Source organism: Schistocerca gregaria, chromosome 8 (assembly GCF_023897955.1).
Source record: "Schistocerca gregaria isolate iqSchGreg1 chromosome 8, iqSchGreg1.2, whole genome shotgun sequence".
NCBI lineage: Eukaryota > Metazoa > Arthropoda > Insecta > Orthoptera > Acrididae > Schistocerca > Schistocerca gregaria.
This window is the reverse complement of record NC_064927.1, coordinates 340,309,871-340,326,502: the sequence shown is the minus strand read 5'-3', so window position 1 is coordinate 340,326,502 and position 16,632 is coordinate 340,309,871. Positions and strand designations below refer to the sequence as shown.

General features: G+C 42.8%; 1 protein-coding gene across 1 annotated transcript in view; it reads right to left on the bottom strand.

Moving 5' to 3' along the window:
- Positions 1 to 16,632, bottom strand: part of LOC126285385 (lysosome membrane protein 2-like) — a 330,549-nt gene that overhangs the window by 187,470 nt on the left and 126,447 nt on the right. Inside the window, exon 2 of the mRNA XM_049984724.1 lies at positions 194 to 285. Within this exon, the coding sequence (XP_049840681.1) occupies positions 194 to 285 (92 nt within the window). The remainder of the gene's footprint in view (positions 1 to 193; positions 286 to 16,632) is intronic.

Genomic DNA, 16,632 nt, shown 5'->3' with positions numbered 1-16,632 from the left:
CAAGTTTGATCGCGAGTCACTAACAGTCATCATAAGTCTACATGCAGGAGAGTGGAGACAATACCACATTGCAGTCCAGTGTAAGTCAGTAAGCAAATACCGTGGGAATATTATGTCGCTTAGGGACCATGGCAGTGGCATATGCTGCAGCATCACTCACGTTACGTTGCTGTCGTAACAGTAACAGTATTACCTGTAGGACTGCATCCTCGAAGACGTTGGTGCCCCACATGACGACGCTTCCAACAACGAAGCCCGCTGTTAGCAGGGATAATACTGCAGCCACTGTAACAAGAGGAAAAATAACCTGCTACAATGACGGAAAAAAATTGCATCTTTAAAAAGGAATTGATGTAGAGGAATGAAATTTCGGGAATGTGTTTCTTTGGGTAACACATACAAGTGATTACTATCAAGATCACAGGTTAATACGAGCACGAGATAAGCAACTGCAGACGTGAAATGTTGGTATATTAATAAGCCTGAATGTTGAGCAAATCTGCAAATGTACATGCATTGTGTACTGCAGGTGACGGATGTTAGTTTGTCTAACACAGCCGGTCAGTACAGTGACGGTTAATACTGGTTGTGGATGACTCTGGAGTTGTCGACCGATTATATCCCACATGTGCTCGACTGGAGACAGATCTGGTGATCGCGCTGGCCCAGACAACATGTCGACACACTGTAGAGCATGCTGGGCTACATAATCGGTATGTGGGCGAACTTTATCCTGTTTCAAAACACCCCCCGGAATGCTGTTCGCAGGCCGCTGTGGACGAGCGGTTCTAGGCGCTTCAGTCCGGAACCACACGGCTGGTACTGTCGCAGGTTCGAATCCTGCCTCGGGCATGGATGTGTGTGATGTGCTTAGATTAGTTAGGTTTAAGTAATTCTAAGTTCTAGGGAACTGATGACCTCAGATGTTAAGTCCCATAGTGCTTAGAGCTATTTAAACCATTTTGAATGCTGTTCATGAATGACAGGAAAACAGGTCGCACCGCAAGCATAACGTACAAATTTGCAGTCAGTGTGCGTGGGATACCCACGAAAGTGCTCCTGTTGTAAGAAATTGCACCCCAGGACATAACTCCACGTGTAACTCCAGTGGGGCGAGACACTCAACTGGCCTCCTCCTTATTTACACACAACAATCACTGGCACGGAGACAGAACCGACTCTTATCAGAAGAAACAACAGATCTCTGCTCGGCCCTCCATTGAGCTCTCGTTCGATATCACAGAAGTAGCAGCAAACGGCGAAGGTTTGGGGTCAGTGAACTGCACGCTACAGGGCAGCTGGCTCGGAGCTGTCTTCGAAGTAACATATTTGTAACAGTTCGATGTGTCTCTGAGGTGCTAACTACTGCTCGAGTTACTGCTGCAGACGCAGTGCGATGTAGCTTCCTGTGACCACCGCTACCAGAAATTATGTATGAGCCGCGGCTGGCTCGTGTTACGCTTTGCATTAAACCTTGGTTGCTATTCTGTGATTAGTATGCCGCGGTTATCGCGATTATGCTGTTATCCTCTCTTTCCGCGAGTCGCAGCAGCAACGTGTATCGATATTTGCACCTTTGTACTATTTTGGAGTAGCGCTTATGGTTTCCAGCCGTGCCGTGTGTGAGCAGTTGGTCGCTTGGCGTGGAGCAGCTATGAAGTCTCTATGGCGCATGTCTGGCCGGGGCCCCTGGCGGCGACCACGTGCGTTCGGAGTGTGAGGGGCTGTTCCCATTGCTACGAGGTCTGTGGCTCACCCATCCAGGTCACGAAAGTTGAGTCTTTAGTTAATCTACCAGCCAGTCCCAACTATTCACGTTGTGTCGTTTGAATTTCGTTGTGGGCTGTTGGGTTCAAAAATGGTTCAAATAGCTCTGAGCACTATGGGACTTAACTTCTTAGGTCATCAGTCCCCTAGAACTTAGAACTACGTAAATCTAACTAACGTAAGGACATCACACACATTCATGCCCGAGGCAGGATTCGAACCTGCGACAGTAGCGGTCGCACAGTTCCAGACTGTAGCGCCTAGAACCGCTCGGCCACTCCTGCCGGCCGACTGTTTGGACATTCCAGCGAGCAACAACGTGTGTTTTCAAGTTGGCGAAATTCTAGCCGCCCTCCTGTGGAGTTTAACTAAACTTGATTATTTTAGAATTTAAGTGCGCGAGCGGTATCTTCTGCCTTGTGGTCGTTAACGTTCCCGTTACCTTCCCTGGGCGTTGTCAAATTCAGGCAGTGTATATTCCTCGTCGTGTTGTGGCTGTCCATCACGGCGTGTAGTTTGACAACTGAATGAGTAATTCGTTGTGGGCGCAGATACCTTCTGCGTTGCTCCCTTGAACTGCCTGTTGTGTGCTCGTCGTGTGGATCGGAAATTATCCTCTCGCTTGGTCCGTTGACTGTCTGTCGGTTGGGTTGCCGTCGGATTGAGAATTGTTGGGCCGACTGCCTGTCTCACCAAAGCGAGCGTTAGTGTGTGAATTCCATGCCGACCCTTGGAAACTTCTGAGCGCCGTTTGATGTGTTGCCTTTTCTTATCTGTCCTTGTTTGTTTATGTATGGCTTCTAGGTGATTTTAAATTAAAGTTTTGCCCTTGCTGCGTGAGATTGAATGGCGCATTTAGCCGGGAATTAAGTTTTAAAATTGATATTTTGCTTGCTCTGTTTTTAACCTTTTGTTTGCTCTTGTAATGTTCGTCAAATGAATAAAGTATTATGTTCGAGTGCAACTAACAGCCACTTATTTTGGCCTCTTTCCACAAATTACACTATCTGTCCTGTCCTGCGGGTATAGCAAGGACTCAATGTACAGTGGCTACATTCCTGCGAAGTCTTTCAACAATATCGGGGAAGGATCATCCAATATCTAGCAACCCCATTACACGTCCTCGTTCCAACTCAGTGAGCTGTATATAATGGCGTCTTTGTCGCATTCTTGACTAACATCAACTCACCACGTCCAGTCTCAAAGATAACTAAAGGTCACGACCGTTACAGCGTGTATTTAAAGGAAATCTGATTTGGGTCCTCACGGCGGCGTTACTAGCGCCACTCTTACGCGGTTCGCGCGAAAAATGGGTAGACTTCTTTCAGATGTAAAAGCACGCCTCCCCACTGCCCTCTACTTCGCACGAAGCCTTTTTGGTGTTGCAATTTTTTCCCGTTAGTGCAAAATAAATTTTTCTCTAAAAGCTTTTACAGATCTCAGGAGCTACCTCGAACAGAAATGAATTGTTCCTTTTCTTAATGATTAGCAACAACGGCCTTGCTGCAGTGGATACACCGGTTCGCGACCGATCATCGAAGTTAAGCGCTGTCGGGCTTGGATGGGTGACCATCCGGGCCCCCATATGCTGTCGCCATTTTTCAGGGTGCACTCAGGCTCTTGATGCCAATTGAGGAGCTACTCCGCCGAATAGTAGCGGCTCCGGTCAAAGAAAACCATCATAACGAATGGGAGAGCGGTGTGCTGACCACACGCCCCTCATATCCAGATCCTCAGCTGAGAGTGACACGGTGATCGGATGGTCCCGATGGGCCACTTGTGGCCTGAAGACGGAGGGCTTTTTTTAATGTTTAGAACTGAATAAGATTTCAAAATTTATGTTACTGAGGTATGTCTACGTAGAAATGTCAGTGTAGTGACCGACAACCTGTTACCACGATTAGATTTACTTTTAAAGTTGTTACCAAGGGCAAAGGAAAGGCAACTGACGTCAGACGGTGGTGGTGCAAAACGGTATGCCATTTACGAGGAACAATGTTTTCGAACCAACGCTGCTAATGCAGGTTGCCACCATGAACGTTAGGGAATGTAACAACAAAGAGAATGGATAAACATTTTAAAGCTACCGAGTAAAACTCAGTGTACGAAATGCAGCCATTGATTACTACTGCAAGTTTATTTCCTAGCTGGATTTTCGATGTCCGATAAGTCCGAGGTCACCGTACCCTACGTCCACCTGCGGCACCGGGATGAACACTACAGTGTGGAGACAGAACCTGTGGGATACTTCCCAGTATCATGTCGCACCTCATTTTCCACTGTGTTGTGCAGCAACTCCATGGGGTACGGACTCAACAAGTTGTTGGAAGTCTCCCTGCAGAAATATTGAGCCATGCAGCCTCTATAGCTGTCCATAATGGAGAAAGTGATGCCGGTGAAGGTTTTTTTGTGCAGGAACTCTACTTTCTTATGTATCAAATATCCGATGGGTTTCATTTCGGGAAACTTGGGTAGCCGAGTCATTTTCTCGAGTTGTCTAGAATATTCTTCAAACCAATCGCGAACAATTGTGACCCTGTGACATGGCGCATTATCACTCTTAACAATTCTATAGTTGTCTGGGAATATGAAATCCATGAAATGCAAATGGTCTCAAAATACTCGAACATATCCATTTCTAGTCAACGATCGGTTCAGCTGGACCAGGGGAAGGAATCCATTTAATGTAAACACGGCTCACACCATTATGGAGCCGTAACCAGCTTGCACATCCCTTTGTTGGTAACTTGGGTTTACAACTTGGTGGGGTCTGTGCCAAACTAACTCTAACATCAGCTCTTACCAACTGAAATCAGGACTCTTCTGACCATGCCACGATTTTCCAGTCGTCTAGGGTTCAAATCTTCGTTCCTGTAGTTTCAGCAAACACTGTGACGTGGGAATGCTACGAAAGGTAACCATGTCAACAATGACTAAACATAGTTTGTCATGGTTAAAACGTGTCCCACAAAGGGAAAAATAGATAAAAGTGATTCCTACACAGTCATATGAACACATTCCCTCTATCACCCTTCGTTTTACTTTTTTTGTTTGATGAAAACGCTCAGTGTGGCTGCACAGTCAATGTCAGAACTCCTACGGGGATCAGAAATGTACGAGTAGGCGGTTAATGGACATGGGTCGTTGCGGTGCGCCGAGCGTGAAGTTCGAAATTTGAGTATGGCGCAAAGCGTGACCGGATGGCCGAGGGGTAAGGCAACAGTTCTAAAGAAGCGGAGCGTCCAAGTTTGAGTCCAGCTACGGTACACAATTGCAGTTCCAGCCAATGCCCTGTGCGGCTGGAATCCATTATTTCGCACCTAATTTTTCCCATACCATTTCCTTTCCATTCCACTCCTTTTAAGCCAATTATTCCATGTACGTGCCCCAGCTGCTTCATGATTGATAGAACAGACATCACTCATATCAATAATTCGTAGAAAAGTTTTGTCAGCCCATGCGTCTGTGACACAGAGCAGAACAATTTCGAGCCACAGAGCAGGGAAATTATTTTACATAGAGTGTTCTTCAGACTGCTCACCATACGATTTATTTGATTTGATGTGCCTTTGCAAGATGTATCGACAATAGTATTCATTATGTAGACGCAGAAGTAAGAGAAACACTAACGTGAAAACATTGCTTACGACCAACCAGACAACATACGAAAGGCGACCACCAAGCTAGTTAAGAATTTTGGAAGCCTTTTCTTTCATAAATTTGTACTGGGAATTGCTACGTCTATTTGAACTGCAGACAGTCAGAAGTGGCTGGATGTCCTCTGATCGGTATTATTTGTCCTCTTCCAATTATTAAAGCATAGAAGAATGTTGTTTGCGTTACAGTTCAGTCAGAAAAAATACGGTCAGTTAATGTTCCATGAAGTCTCTTCCTTTCTTCTGTCCATGTTCCCGATTTTTTTATTTCTTCTGCTTTGAAAGCCTTCCAAATTGAGTATTTGGTTTTTAAAACGCTTTCTTTCTGCTATTTCTGATTCTTTGATGTTGTTTCTTTCATGATCTTTTCTTTCTTCTGTAATCCATGCTATTGTCGATTTCTTCTTCCAGAAATATATGAGTATTTGTTTTGTTGGTCTATTTCTATCCATTCGGTAGAGATGTCCAAAAAAAGGTTAATCTTCGTTTGGCCATTATTTCAGATATTTTCTCTATATTTTTATAGATCTCCTCATTACTTCTTATTTTCCAACCATCTGCAGTTTTCATTGCATTCATTTTTTTCTAGTAATCCTTCTTTCCAGTACCTCTAGTTTGTCCATTTTATAGTTCGTTAGGCATTCAGATCCATACACACATTCTGGTCGTACCATTGTGGTGTAGTGTTTTAGTTTAGTTTTTCTAGATATACATTTCTTGTTGTAAATATTTTTGGTCCAACCATATGCTCTTTCCATTTTGTTAATTCTTACATCTACTGCAGATTTTTCTAGTCCATTCTGTTGTATAGTTTCTCCAAGATAATTTAAATTTACTTACTCGCTCTATTTTACCTATTTGTGTTTATGTATTTTGGTGCATTTTTTATATTTGTCATGAATTTTGTTTTTTCAGCTGAAATTTTGAGACCAGTTCTGTTTGCAAATTTTTCCAGAATGTTTATTTGAGTAACTGATTCTGTCAGGTTTTCTGAAAGTATTGCGAAATCATCCGCAAAAGCCTAGCAGTTTACCTTAATTCCATTTGTTTTCCTTCCCAGAGTCATTGGTTCAATTTTGTGATTTTTTTATTTTGTTTGTTTATTGAAAACGTCATTACATTTACAGTGTCCAAAGATGAAATTTCATTTACTCTCGATATCATGAACTAAGGCATCTCTTCAGGAACGAACTTGATGGTTTCTTGGGCGACGAGGTTGGGAGACAAGAGCTCGGATTGGGAAAAAAATGAGAGTTCTTTTCAAAGGATCCGTCCTGGTACTTCCCTTAAGCGGTCGTTGCAGACCACAGAAAGCCTCAGTCTTTATGACTGGAGGAGGATTTTAATCCCGTCCTCCCGAATCCGAGTCATGCCTTTTGGCTGGAAACATCTACCCACGCGCGTACCATGAGTTAGCACTACAATAAAAAGTAGTTCCGGAAACACTGAATGTTTTGTTGTGCAAAGCGTGGATGTGAATGCGTTTCCGGAGCCGGCACGTTCGCCTGTTGTTCAGGAAGCGTCACATTTGCTGGTACGAAATCTGATGCAGTCTTCAACATATGGTCCCCGAAAGCAATACCAACGACAACATTCAAAATACTACTGACGTATATGGTGCAGAAGTACCGTCATATGAATTGATGGAGATAGCAAAAAAAGGAAGTTATTCGTATTCTACCATTTATAAATAGAACATTTTCATCCGTCCTTGCTACAGGAGGATGAAGCATGTTGCTCACCCACTTCTGCAATAACCGACTGTGAAGAAAAATTTAAGAAGGAAGTTTGGTCCATTTTCACACCTTCTTCAGGAGAGGCAAAAGCAGGAGTTAATGGTCAGTGTTCGTAAACATTGATGTTATCTGATGTGAGAGTCGCTGGGTACCCGAACCGTGTTGTGACAAAGAGCGGAAACGGGCTTGTACATGAGAAGTCCTATTTTCATAAACTCGCACGCATTAACTGGAAAATGCTAGCAAAAGAATTGTGCCAATATTGACAACCATTTGATCTTATCCTCAACGACCGCGCGGTACTCTCATAAGTATGATTATGTTATAAAAGATGGAACGTCGTTTGCAAACTAGCTACATTATGTCATAAAACGTTATTTGGAAACTTCCGAGATGAAAAACTTGTTTATTTCTTAGAGAAAGACTCCAGAAGACGTACTTAACAAAATAAAATTTACATATTGACGAACTTGGGCATAGGTGGCAATTACTGTCATAGTGATATGATAATTATTCAAAACTCGAGAAAAAATGCGGTTTTTAATAATGCCTCTTAAATTTCATTTGGTGATTGCTGGAGCGAGAAGTTCAACAAATCGAAAACTGTTCTCGAGGACCAACCGGAAATAAATATATTTTGAGACTGGAGAAGGGTAGTCAGTAACTGTTGCTGTTCCTAAACAACAGCACTAGAATGAGATTCTAGATAATGTTTCAACAAAGTTATATATAACTGAATTAAGCTTGTTAGAAAGTAATTGATCTAAGACCAGAGATAAAAGAATCGAAACAAAATAGGAAAATAGAACGACTGTTAATAAACTATACGTCAAAATTAATAACCGTAGACTCGCTTACAGAAGGTTCTAGAGTTCAGGGAACTGATTCATGTATTAAAGTTCACGCTAACGTTTTTCTATCTGAGGCTGTACTGGAATCACTAAGAGACTGTTTATTAGTGAGACTTACGTACATGACACCTATGCTTGCTGAAATAGGCACATAACTACTAGTTTAAAAGAAGCCGATGGTACTCTCCAATCGCTCTTTATACTGAGAAATGCACCTTGCTGTGTGTCACTGAGGATATATCGATATCACCAACATTTCGCCCTGTTTGTTGTTTCACTCACGAATGGTGCGTGGGAAGAATGTCAGTTTGTAAGCGAAGTATGAGCTCGAATTACTCTTATCTTATTACTACATTCATGGCTTTACTGTGTCTGGAAAGTGCCCTCTCGGTAATCTAACGATAAATCTCTCTTGGGTGTTACAGAATACCTCTCTTACAGCTCGCGAGCACACCACAAAGGCAGCTCGTTTCGTCTAGGTATTTTTTAAAACTTCTCCATCCCTACATTAATGCTACGTGGTAGACGTCCCAGACAAGCAATAACTAAGAAGCGGTCGAAGATGCGTTTTATAAACCCCCTCCAAGGTGAGGTAGTTCTTTACAGTTCTTTCGATGAATGTCAGTATACCATTTGTCATTATGTGCTCATTCCGTTTAAGTCACCAGGGAGGAATACCCTGATATTTAAAGTTACTGTCAGTGGTCGACTGTATCTAATAATACTACTACAAGAATAATAATCCAATTAAAAAGAAGGCAGAAGCGGCCAAGTGTGAATATTACATAACCATCAGTTTAATGATTAATGGTTGAGGAATTCTGACATGAATGATTTACAAAAGAATGGAATAAGCGATATTACGGAGCTCGAGGGAGATCAGTTTAGGTTCCAGAGAAATGTAGAGACATACGAGGCAATATTAACCATACGACTTATCCCAGTAGAAGTGTCGAACAAGAGCAAACCTACGCATTTGCAAATATAGTTAACGCTTTTGGCAATCATAACCTGTAGATTATCATGTCGGGCGTCTTCATTGCTTAAAACGTCCGGGCTGAGAGGCCAAATGCGGGCAACATCTTCCGAAGTTAGTCGACAACTGTCTGCCAGACTTTTTTGTGGTAGTTTACTCATACACAGCGTCACCGGTTCAGATCCGGTCCAACTGTCTCGGTGGACAAGTGAGAGGAGACTCAAAGCAACGGCTCAATAACAGCCGAGCACTATGAGACTTAGCTGCTGTGGTCATCAGTCCCCTAGAACGTAGAACTACTTAAACCTAACTAACCTAAGGACATCACACACATCCATGCCCGAGGCAGGATTCCAACCTGCGACCGCAGCGGTCGCGCGGCTCCAGACTGAAGCGCCTAGAACCGCTCGGCCACAGCGGCCGTCTCCGCTGGTTGGATTACTATTAAAAGACAGATTAGCACGAAGGCGTGAGTGTTATTTTCGGTTACTGCCATCAAGCGACGTCCCTGGTACATTACTGCAAAAGCAATAACAATTGACCCCCTTATATTGCAAGCAGTTATCCTGTTATTAGTAAAACTTTTATTTTGTTAAGTTAGTTATTTATATGTACTTCTTATGAACTTGCACTTATTGAATGCACTCTCTCAACAGTGATTGGTTTGTGTATTTTACTGTTTTTCGATTTCTTAACGTATTTTGATTGATGTTTGGTTGGTGTTTGCCATGTATTGTGCGGTCGGTGTGTGATCCAGTTTCTGCGAGTTGGTGGAGCGTGAGTGCGGCGCCACGTACTGCTTCGGTGCACAGAAACTGTGACGTGCCGTTTAAGGGGAAGTGACTCCCGGTTGGGCCCCGGCGTTTAGGTGTTTGGACGGCTGGTCTGCTGCTTCCGGCATTTAAGTTAACTCATCTTTGTCCAGGGCAGCCTGGGGTCACTGCCCGTCCGATAAACATTTAACCCATTTAATGAACTTTTTTAAAAAGGTTTTAAATTTGTTGGGAATGAATTGTAATTGTAGTCACGTGTTGGAATGATTGAGCTTTTGAGGGTTCTAAAGCAACTGATGCTTTTCGTAAACCACCTTCATCCTGTAAAGGTTTTAAAAATGTTGTGCCGTTTCTTTAAATCAGCTTCAGACTGTAATTTATTTGAAATCTCTGAGTGTCATCTCCATAAGTCTATTGGTTACTGTTATCTGCTGTCTTGGTTGAGAAGCAAGATATCTGTAAGATTTTATAAAAGATGGCCACGTTGATTGTCTCTTACCTGCTTTGAGTAAACAATGACTTTGGTAGTTGTTGTTTAAGGAGTGACATTACAGGGGCCTTGACCTTCCATCCTAAGTGTACCCCTCATCCCCACTTCCTAAGTTACACTGACAGTCAGGGACTAACGAACATTGTGAAGAGTGGTCGTGGAAAAATTGCATGAAAATTGCCGAAGGAATAATTCGAGATTTCCAACGTGCTATAGCACTCCTGCTAATGCGTGCAAGAACTATGTGCAGGGAATTGAAAGCAGCTCTTCATATTCCAAACGCTTCTGTAGGCAACGCTTTAAGCGACGCCACAGGACAGTGGATGACTCGAAACAAATGGTTTGCAGTGATGGTTCACGCTATGCCCTGTGGCAATCCAATGAAACGGGTTGGGTTTGGCGAGTATCTGGAGAACTTTACATGCCATCCTGTGTAGTACGAGCAGTGAAATATGGAGGTCATTTTGCGTTAAGAAGGTGTTTTTTGTGGTTGAGGTGTGGTCCCCTTAGCAGCCGACCCCATCCTCCAACATCACTCTCTGTTCTAATTTGGGTTCCTGAGGGAGAATGGGCTGCTGTTGAAACACCTCACTGAAAGTGTCCAACAGATTTCAAGCCGTCATAAAAGCGAAGAGTTAACACAAGCCATATTAATGTCGGATATTTCTGATCGGAAAGTAGATGTGATTTTTGGCGTTAATACAGCCAGAAAACTGACAGGGGGGGGGGGGGGGGGTGAAGTAGGACAAACTAGCAACAGAAAAAAAGGTTTAGCTTAAAACTCTATAGAAATTTAAGTAATAGGTTTTCGGAAAGTATTTGTCCGGAATGCAGTCTTTTACGGTAGTAAACCGTGGACGATAAACAGTGCAGGCAAGAAGAGAATAGAAGCATTCAAAATGGGTTCCTGAAGAAGAATGCCAAAGGATAGGTGGGAAACGGCGCAGGCAAGGAGAGAATAGAAGCATTAAAAATTTGTGGTGCTGTGCAAGAATGCTGAAGATTAAATTGGGAGACCTGATTGCTGATGAGTAGGTACATTATCGAATTGGGAGAAAGAAAGGAATTTACGGTTCAGCTGACTAAAAGAAAATATCCATTGATAGGAAACATCCCGAGTTGTCAAGAAATCGTCAATTTGGTTACGGAAGGTAACTTGGAGGTAAAAAGGTAAGCTAGAGCACGGCTCGAATGGAATAAGTAGACGGAAATTGATTTAGGTAGCATTATGGTTACTCAGTTATCACGAAACTTGCACTCACACTAGCGCAGGAACTGCTTGAGAGCAGTCTTCGGACACCACCACCACCACGGATATTCCTGTTCAATATTTCACTTTTATTTCGAGTGAGTGTCAGCCGACTGTCCCTGTACCAAGTGGCGAATATGTTCAGATTTGTCTGCAAATCGGGAACCATTTTCTGTCGTTGCTTGTACCCTATGCGCAACAGAATTGTTCGCGATCAGCCTCGTGGAGCTTCTGACTAAGTAGCCAGGAGCTATTTTCTTGTTTAACTATTTTCTTCAACCGTGCCAACATCCAAAATACAGCTCCTTACGCTGTTAAACTAATGGTCCTGATATTTAGAATGCCAGGGGAAGACCAAATTTTAATTTACTGACCATATACCCACGTGCTACTCTGAATAATCTGGAACGCTCAGCCTCTAAATACGTCACTATGTACCTCCTTAATCTAAGTGTCTGAATACCGCTGTATCTACACTTGTGGCTGTAATACGCAACTCTGGTTCTTGTAAACAGTTCTTCTGTTCTCTCTAGACGGTATATTAACTTTTCTACCAGCAGCTTTTAAACAGTTCTCACTGCCCAGACAAAGAAAATTTTATTATAATTTAGATATACAGTCATAAATATTGACTTAATTGGGACTATCTAAAGCGTCTACCAACGGCAGAATCATTTCTTATTCTGTTAGCGATAAGATTTTTATAGTATACCACCACTGTGTATCCTGCGTTCCGTTTTCATCTTGCTTACTCGTTTCAGTATAGTCTTATCTGCAATCTTATTTGATGTCTAATCAGTCCTCTTATTCCTATGTAGCTTCGCACCAGGGTAAGACATAAAATGATATCTACAAAAAATTGTCAAAGCAAATTGTAATATACCAATGGCTGTGTCAAAATGGCAGCATGGGCACGTTTCGAAAGCCAATAAAAACCTATTTCTTCGCTATTGGGAATACGTACTCATTTGTATTTCTTAGAAAGTTTTCAGTCTAGTCTGTAGCTTACGTACAGACCTGAGGTAGAGAGTACAACTCTTGTTAGTTTAGAGGAAGCTGAAAGGGGAGTGGGGGAGGGGGTGGGGGAGGTGGGGAAAACTAAGCACAATTTTTAGCACAATAAAGCTCAAACCTATGGAAAAGAATATTTATTTGCTCTACCACTTTGTAATATGTATCTGCAACCTATGATGTGTGTAACTGAAGGAGTATAGTTTGTATGAGTTTTGTATTAGGTTGTATTAGGTTGTTGACAGCCGGGTAAAGTTTATTTATTGCTTGCCAAGACCGGCTTATGACCTAACAAGGTGTCAAAACCATTGCGTTTACGCCCGAGGAACAGGGCGGGGGGGGGGGGGGGGGAAGCAATAACGGCCTGCATTCTAATATTCTTACAGCTGGAGCTTTATCACAAGCTACACGTCATTACGTCAATAGTATAACAGTACTGAATACTAACCGTCACTTTTGTTTGACAATACACCTGCTACACTTTGATGACATTTCCTAACATTGCGTCACAGCGGGCAGTTATAATTCTGATATTGCATTTTTTCGTAAATGCTTTTGAAACTGTGCCGTCTATTTCGTATATATTATGGCTCGTTTATTCTGGCACCTTTTGAAACAAAGTCCAACAGCAAGGACTCATAATGTGTACGACAAATAATAATTTTTCGCAAGTTGGTATTTATATATATTGTTCTTATCACCAAAATTACTGCTAATCACACATTCTCTCATGTCGTTAACTGGATACAGTTGTCCATGACAAGGACTTGTAAAAAATTTTGCCTGTACGTCATTTCACGTGTCCCGACAGGTCCTCGTTTTCCTTCACATTCCCATCGTCAATGAATTTAATGTAGGTAGTAATAAGGCATCGTGATTGTCCGGGAGGACATTTTCAGCCACCACTTTCCTTGCTTGCACCGCAGGGCAACAACACGCACTAACTGAACTAGAAGGCAACTGAGCTGCAAGCTGGCCGTACCTAGCCATGCGACCAACTAAGCTGCACCTGCGACCGGCTCTGCGGTTCGCTTTGTCGAGTAAAACATGCAAATACTTTCTATTGTAACCTTTTTAGGAGTTTTTGATACTGGCAGGTAACACGAGAAAAATACTTCGCGAAGTACGAAGCTGCCAGAAGCTTTTAGGAACCACAGCCATCTGAAGTTTCAGTTGAAAATAAAACCACTGTTAACAGTGAAATACAGTGCCCGACAGAGAAAGAGGACACAGAAAAGGGGGGGAGGGGGGAGGAAAGCAGATGGACGCGTGTTCAGTGATCACAAATTAGAGTGAAATTTACGGAGAGCAAGGGTGTATGGGCGCACTTACCAGTATAGCGTTGCATCCCCTCCGGCATCCATGCATGCCCTTATGCGGTTAGGAAGAATGTCATGAAGCCATTGTATCCTCTCCTGCGGCAAACTAGCCCAAAAGTATTGTGACTGACGCTTCATATACCGATACTGGCACTTGGACGACGTTGACTTCAGAGAGGGTCCCATACATGTTCAGCTGGGAACAGATCTCAAACCTCAACGTCATGCAGACGATTCGTAGAGACACATGCCGCGTGTCGAGGAACATTGTCCAGCCGAAAAATGGCACCACTGTACTGTTTGCAAGAAAGGTAACGCCTGAGGACGCATTACACCCGTGACGTGAAATGGTTTCTCAGAGATCACTTACAGACTTGCAGCGGTCTCTGAAAAATTATTACATTGCAAACATTCACAGCCAATTAGCAGTCAGTGTGTCCGTAACGTTGGAATTCCCTCACTCACTTCCCCCCTTGTAATCGGAATTCCTTCTCTATGGCTCCTCACACCATGTGACATGAGGACTAACACCGCTGTGCCCCTCTAAAATATTCTAAGAATGGGACCTCTCACCAGGTCGTCGCCAAACTCGCCGACGACAGTCATCCGGGACAGTGCACAACCGCGGGTCATCGCTGAACACAATGCGATGCCATTCACCAGCAGTCCATGATTTCTGGTCAGGACACCATTGCAAACGCGGTCGTTTTTATTGGGGTGTTAACGATAGCCTCGATTTTTCTATTCGACTGCTTCTGGACTGCGACCAATGATGCACGGAGTCCACTACTTGTTCTCGGATGGCAGGCACTGACGTGAAGACGTTACAGTTTGCTTGGTACATAATACGTCTATCCTAAACCCTTTTACACCCTGGTAGCAACACTTCAAGGGGGGGGGGGGGGGGTAGGACGTCAAATGGGCCGACCTGGAGCAGGAGAGGCACCACAGGACATTTTAATTTCCGCTGTCCACATCTTTACAAATAAATTCATAAAACTTTGTCAGCATGACCAGGACGGATACAGGATTCATACTCATAGTAATGTAAGTTCAAAAACATAACAAAATATTTTTTGTGATGTTTCATCATATTTTCCCACTTACTGTTGTCTGCATTTGTTGCTACAGATACACTTTTCTTTATAAGTAAGAGAGATTCTTCGATGAATTTCGCACAGCATACAAACCATACTTACAGGTGTATGAAACTCTAGAATTTATTTAATTTGTAAGAAAATGAATGAGCTGTTACATTATGAATTTCATGTTCAGAAAAAATTCAAATTTTTTTAGTTAATTATCTCAACTTTTACCACAGTCTTTAACAGAGTTGGAAGATTCTAGAGTTTTGCATTAAGGAGTTGGTGTGTAATAATCAGTTGAAAATTCATCCAAGAATCACTCTTACTTCTGAGAAAAGTGTACCTATAGCAACAAATGCAACCAATAGTAAGTGAAAAATTGATGGTTTTTCACATGAAAAAAATTCATTTTGTTATGTTTTTGAACTTCCACTGCTATGAGCTTGAATCCTGAATCCTTCCTGGTCATGCTGACAATGTTTTATTAATTTATTTGTAAAAGTATAGACAGTGGAAAATAAAATGGCCTGTGATGCCTCTCTTGCTCCAAGTCGGCCCGTTGGCGTCCTACCTCCCTTAACACAACACTGATGATTCTTCTGGTCGTTCGATCGGAGAGTATTGCAGCTTCCATGTTTTACGTACCCGTCGATGGTGTGTACGTATACGTTGTTACATCTGCATTCGACCACGTCTAGCGGATGCTTAACTTTGTGTGTCAGGCAAGGTAGTTTTGAGGTCGCGACAATTGGCTCTGGGTACACTTGCTCCTGCTGCTCCTCAACATCCATTAACACGTTCCGACGTTGTTCAACTTAGTACTGAACTGACACGTCTGTCGATGTGGCTTGGAAGAATTCGAGTTCGTTCACGAGACATTTTCTTTCCCTAGGGCTTAAAGGGAGGAGAGGAGGCCGAGGCAGAGAAGCTGCTGGGGAGGGAGCATCCTTCCCATCCCTTGCACTATTTTTCTCGCTTTTGAATACACTTATAAAGCTTGTTATATATTCTTGTGACGCATTAAAATAAACTGCTGCTTCATACAATGAACAACATTTAAGTCACCAGTACTGATGATTATTTTGCTCCGTAAGGAAATGAGGCATTTACGTTAGCAGCTACCGTAACAACAGCTACTAAGCCACGGATTACAAAGAACACTACGAAGGTGTCACGCCTGGCGATTCCAAGAATTACAAAACCGACTTTACACAGGTGTTCCGTCTAGCTGTCTCCGCGGCCTTATCAGAATGATTCACACAAGATGGCGATTACACAAGCTATCCAGTCAGAAGGCGCCACTACGAACCATTTCATCTAAAAAATTATCAGGATCTTGCCGACTTTTATCGCTTTAACGAGAAAACGAATAAAATATCATGCTTATAAACGTATAGACACACTTTCTCCGCACTTGCCCGCCAAAGGCAAAGATCCAGAGTTCGAGTCCCGGCCCGGTACACAGTTTTAATCTGACAAGGAGTTTCACTTTCCTCTAGTAATTTTCTAATTATGACAAGGTTCACATCTATATCAAAATTTAGTACCTGTGACAGTCTAATGAATCATTTGCTGCAAATATTCTTGGATCCTTGCCCGAGATAATTCGCTGTTTACACGCCAGGAAGTAGTGGTATAACTCTTTTGAATCGATTTTGGAAATGCAGAATTGCGGGTCGATTCACAACTTCGAAGATTCAGTCGAGCTCATAGGGATAA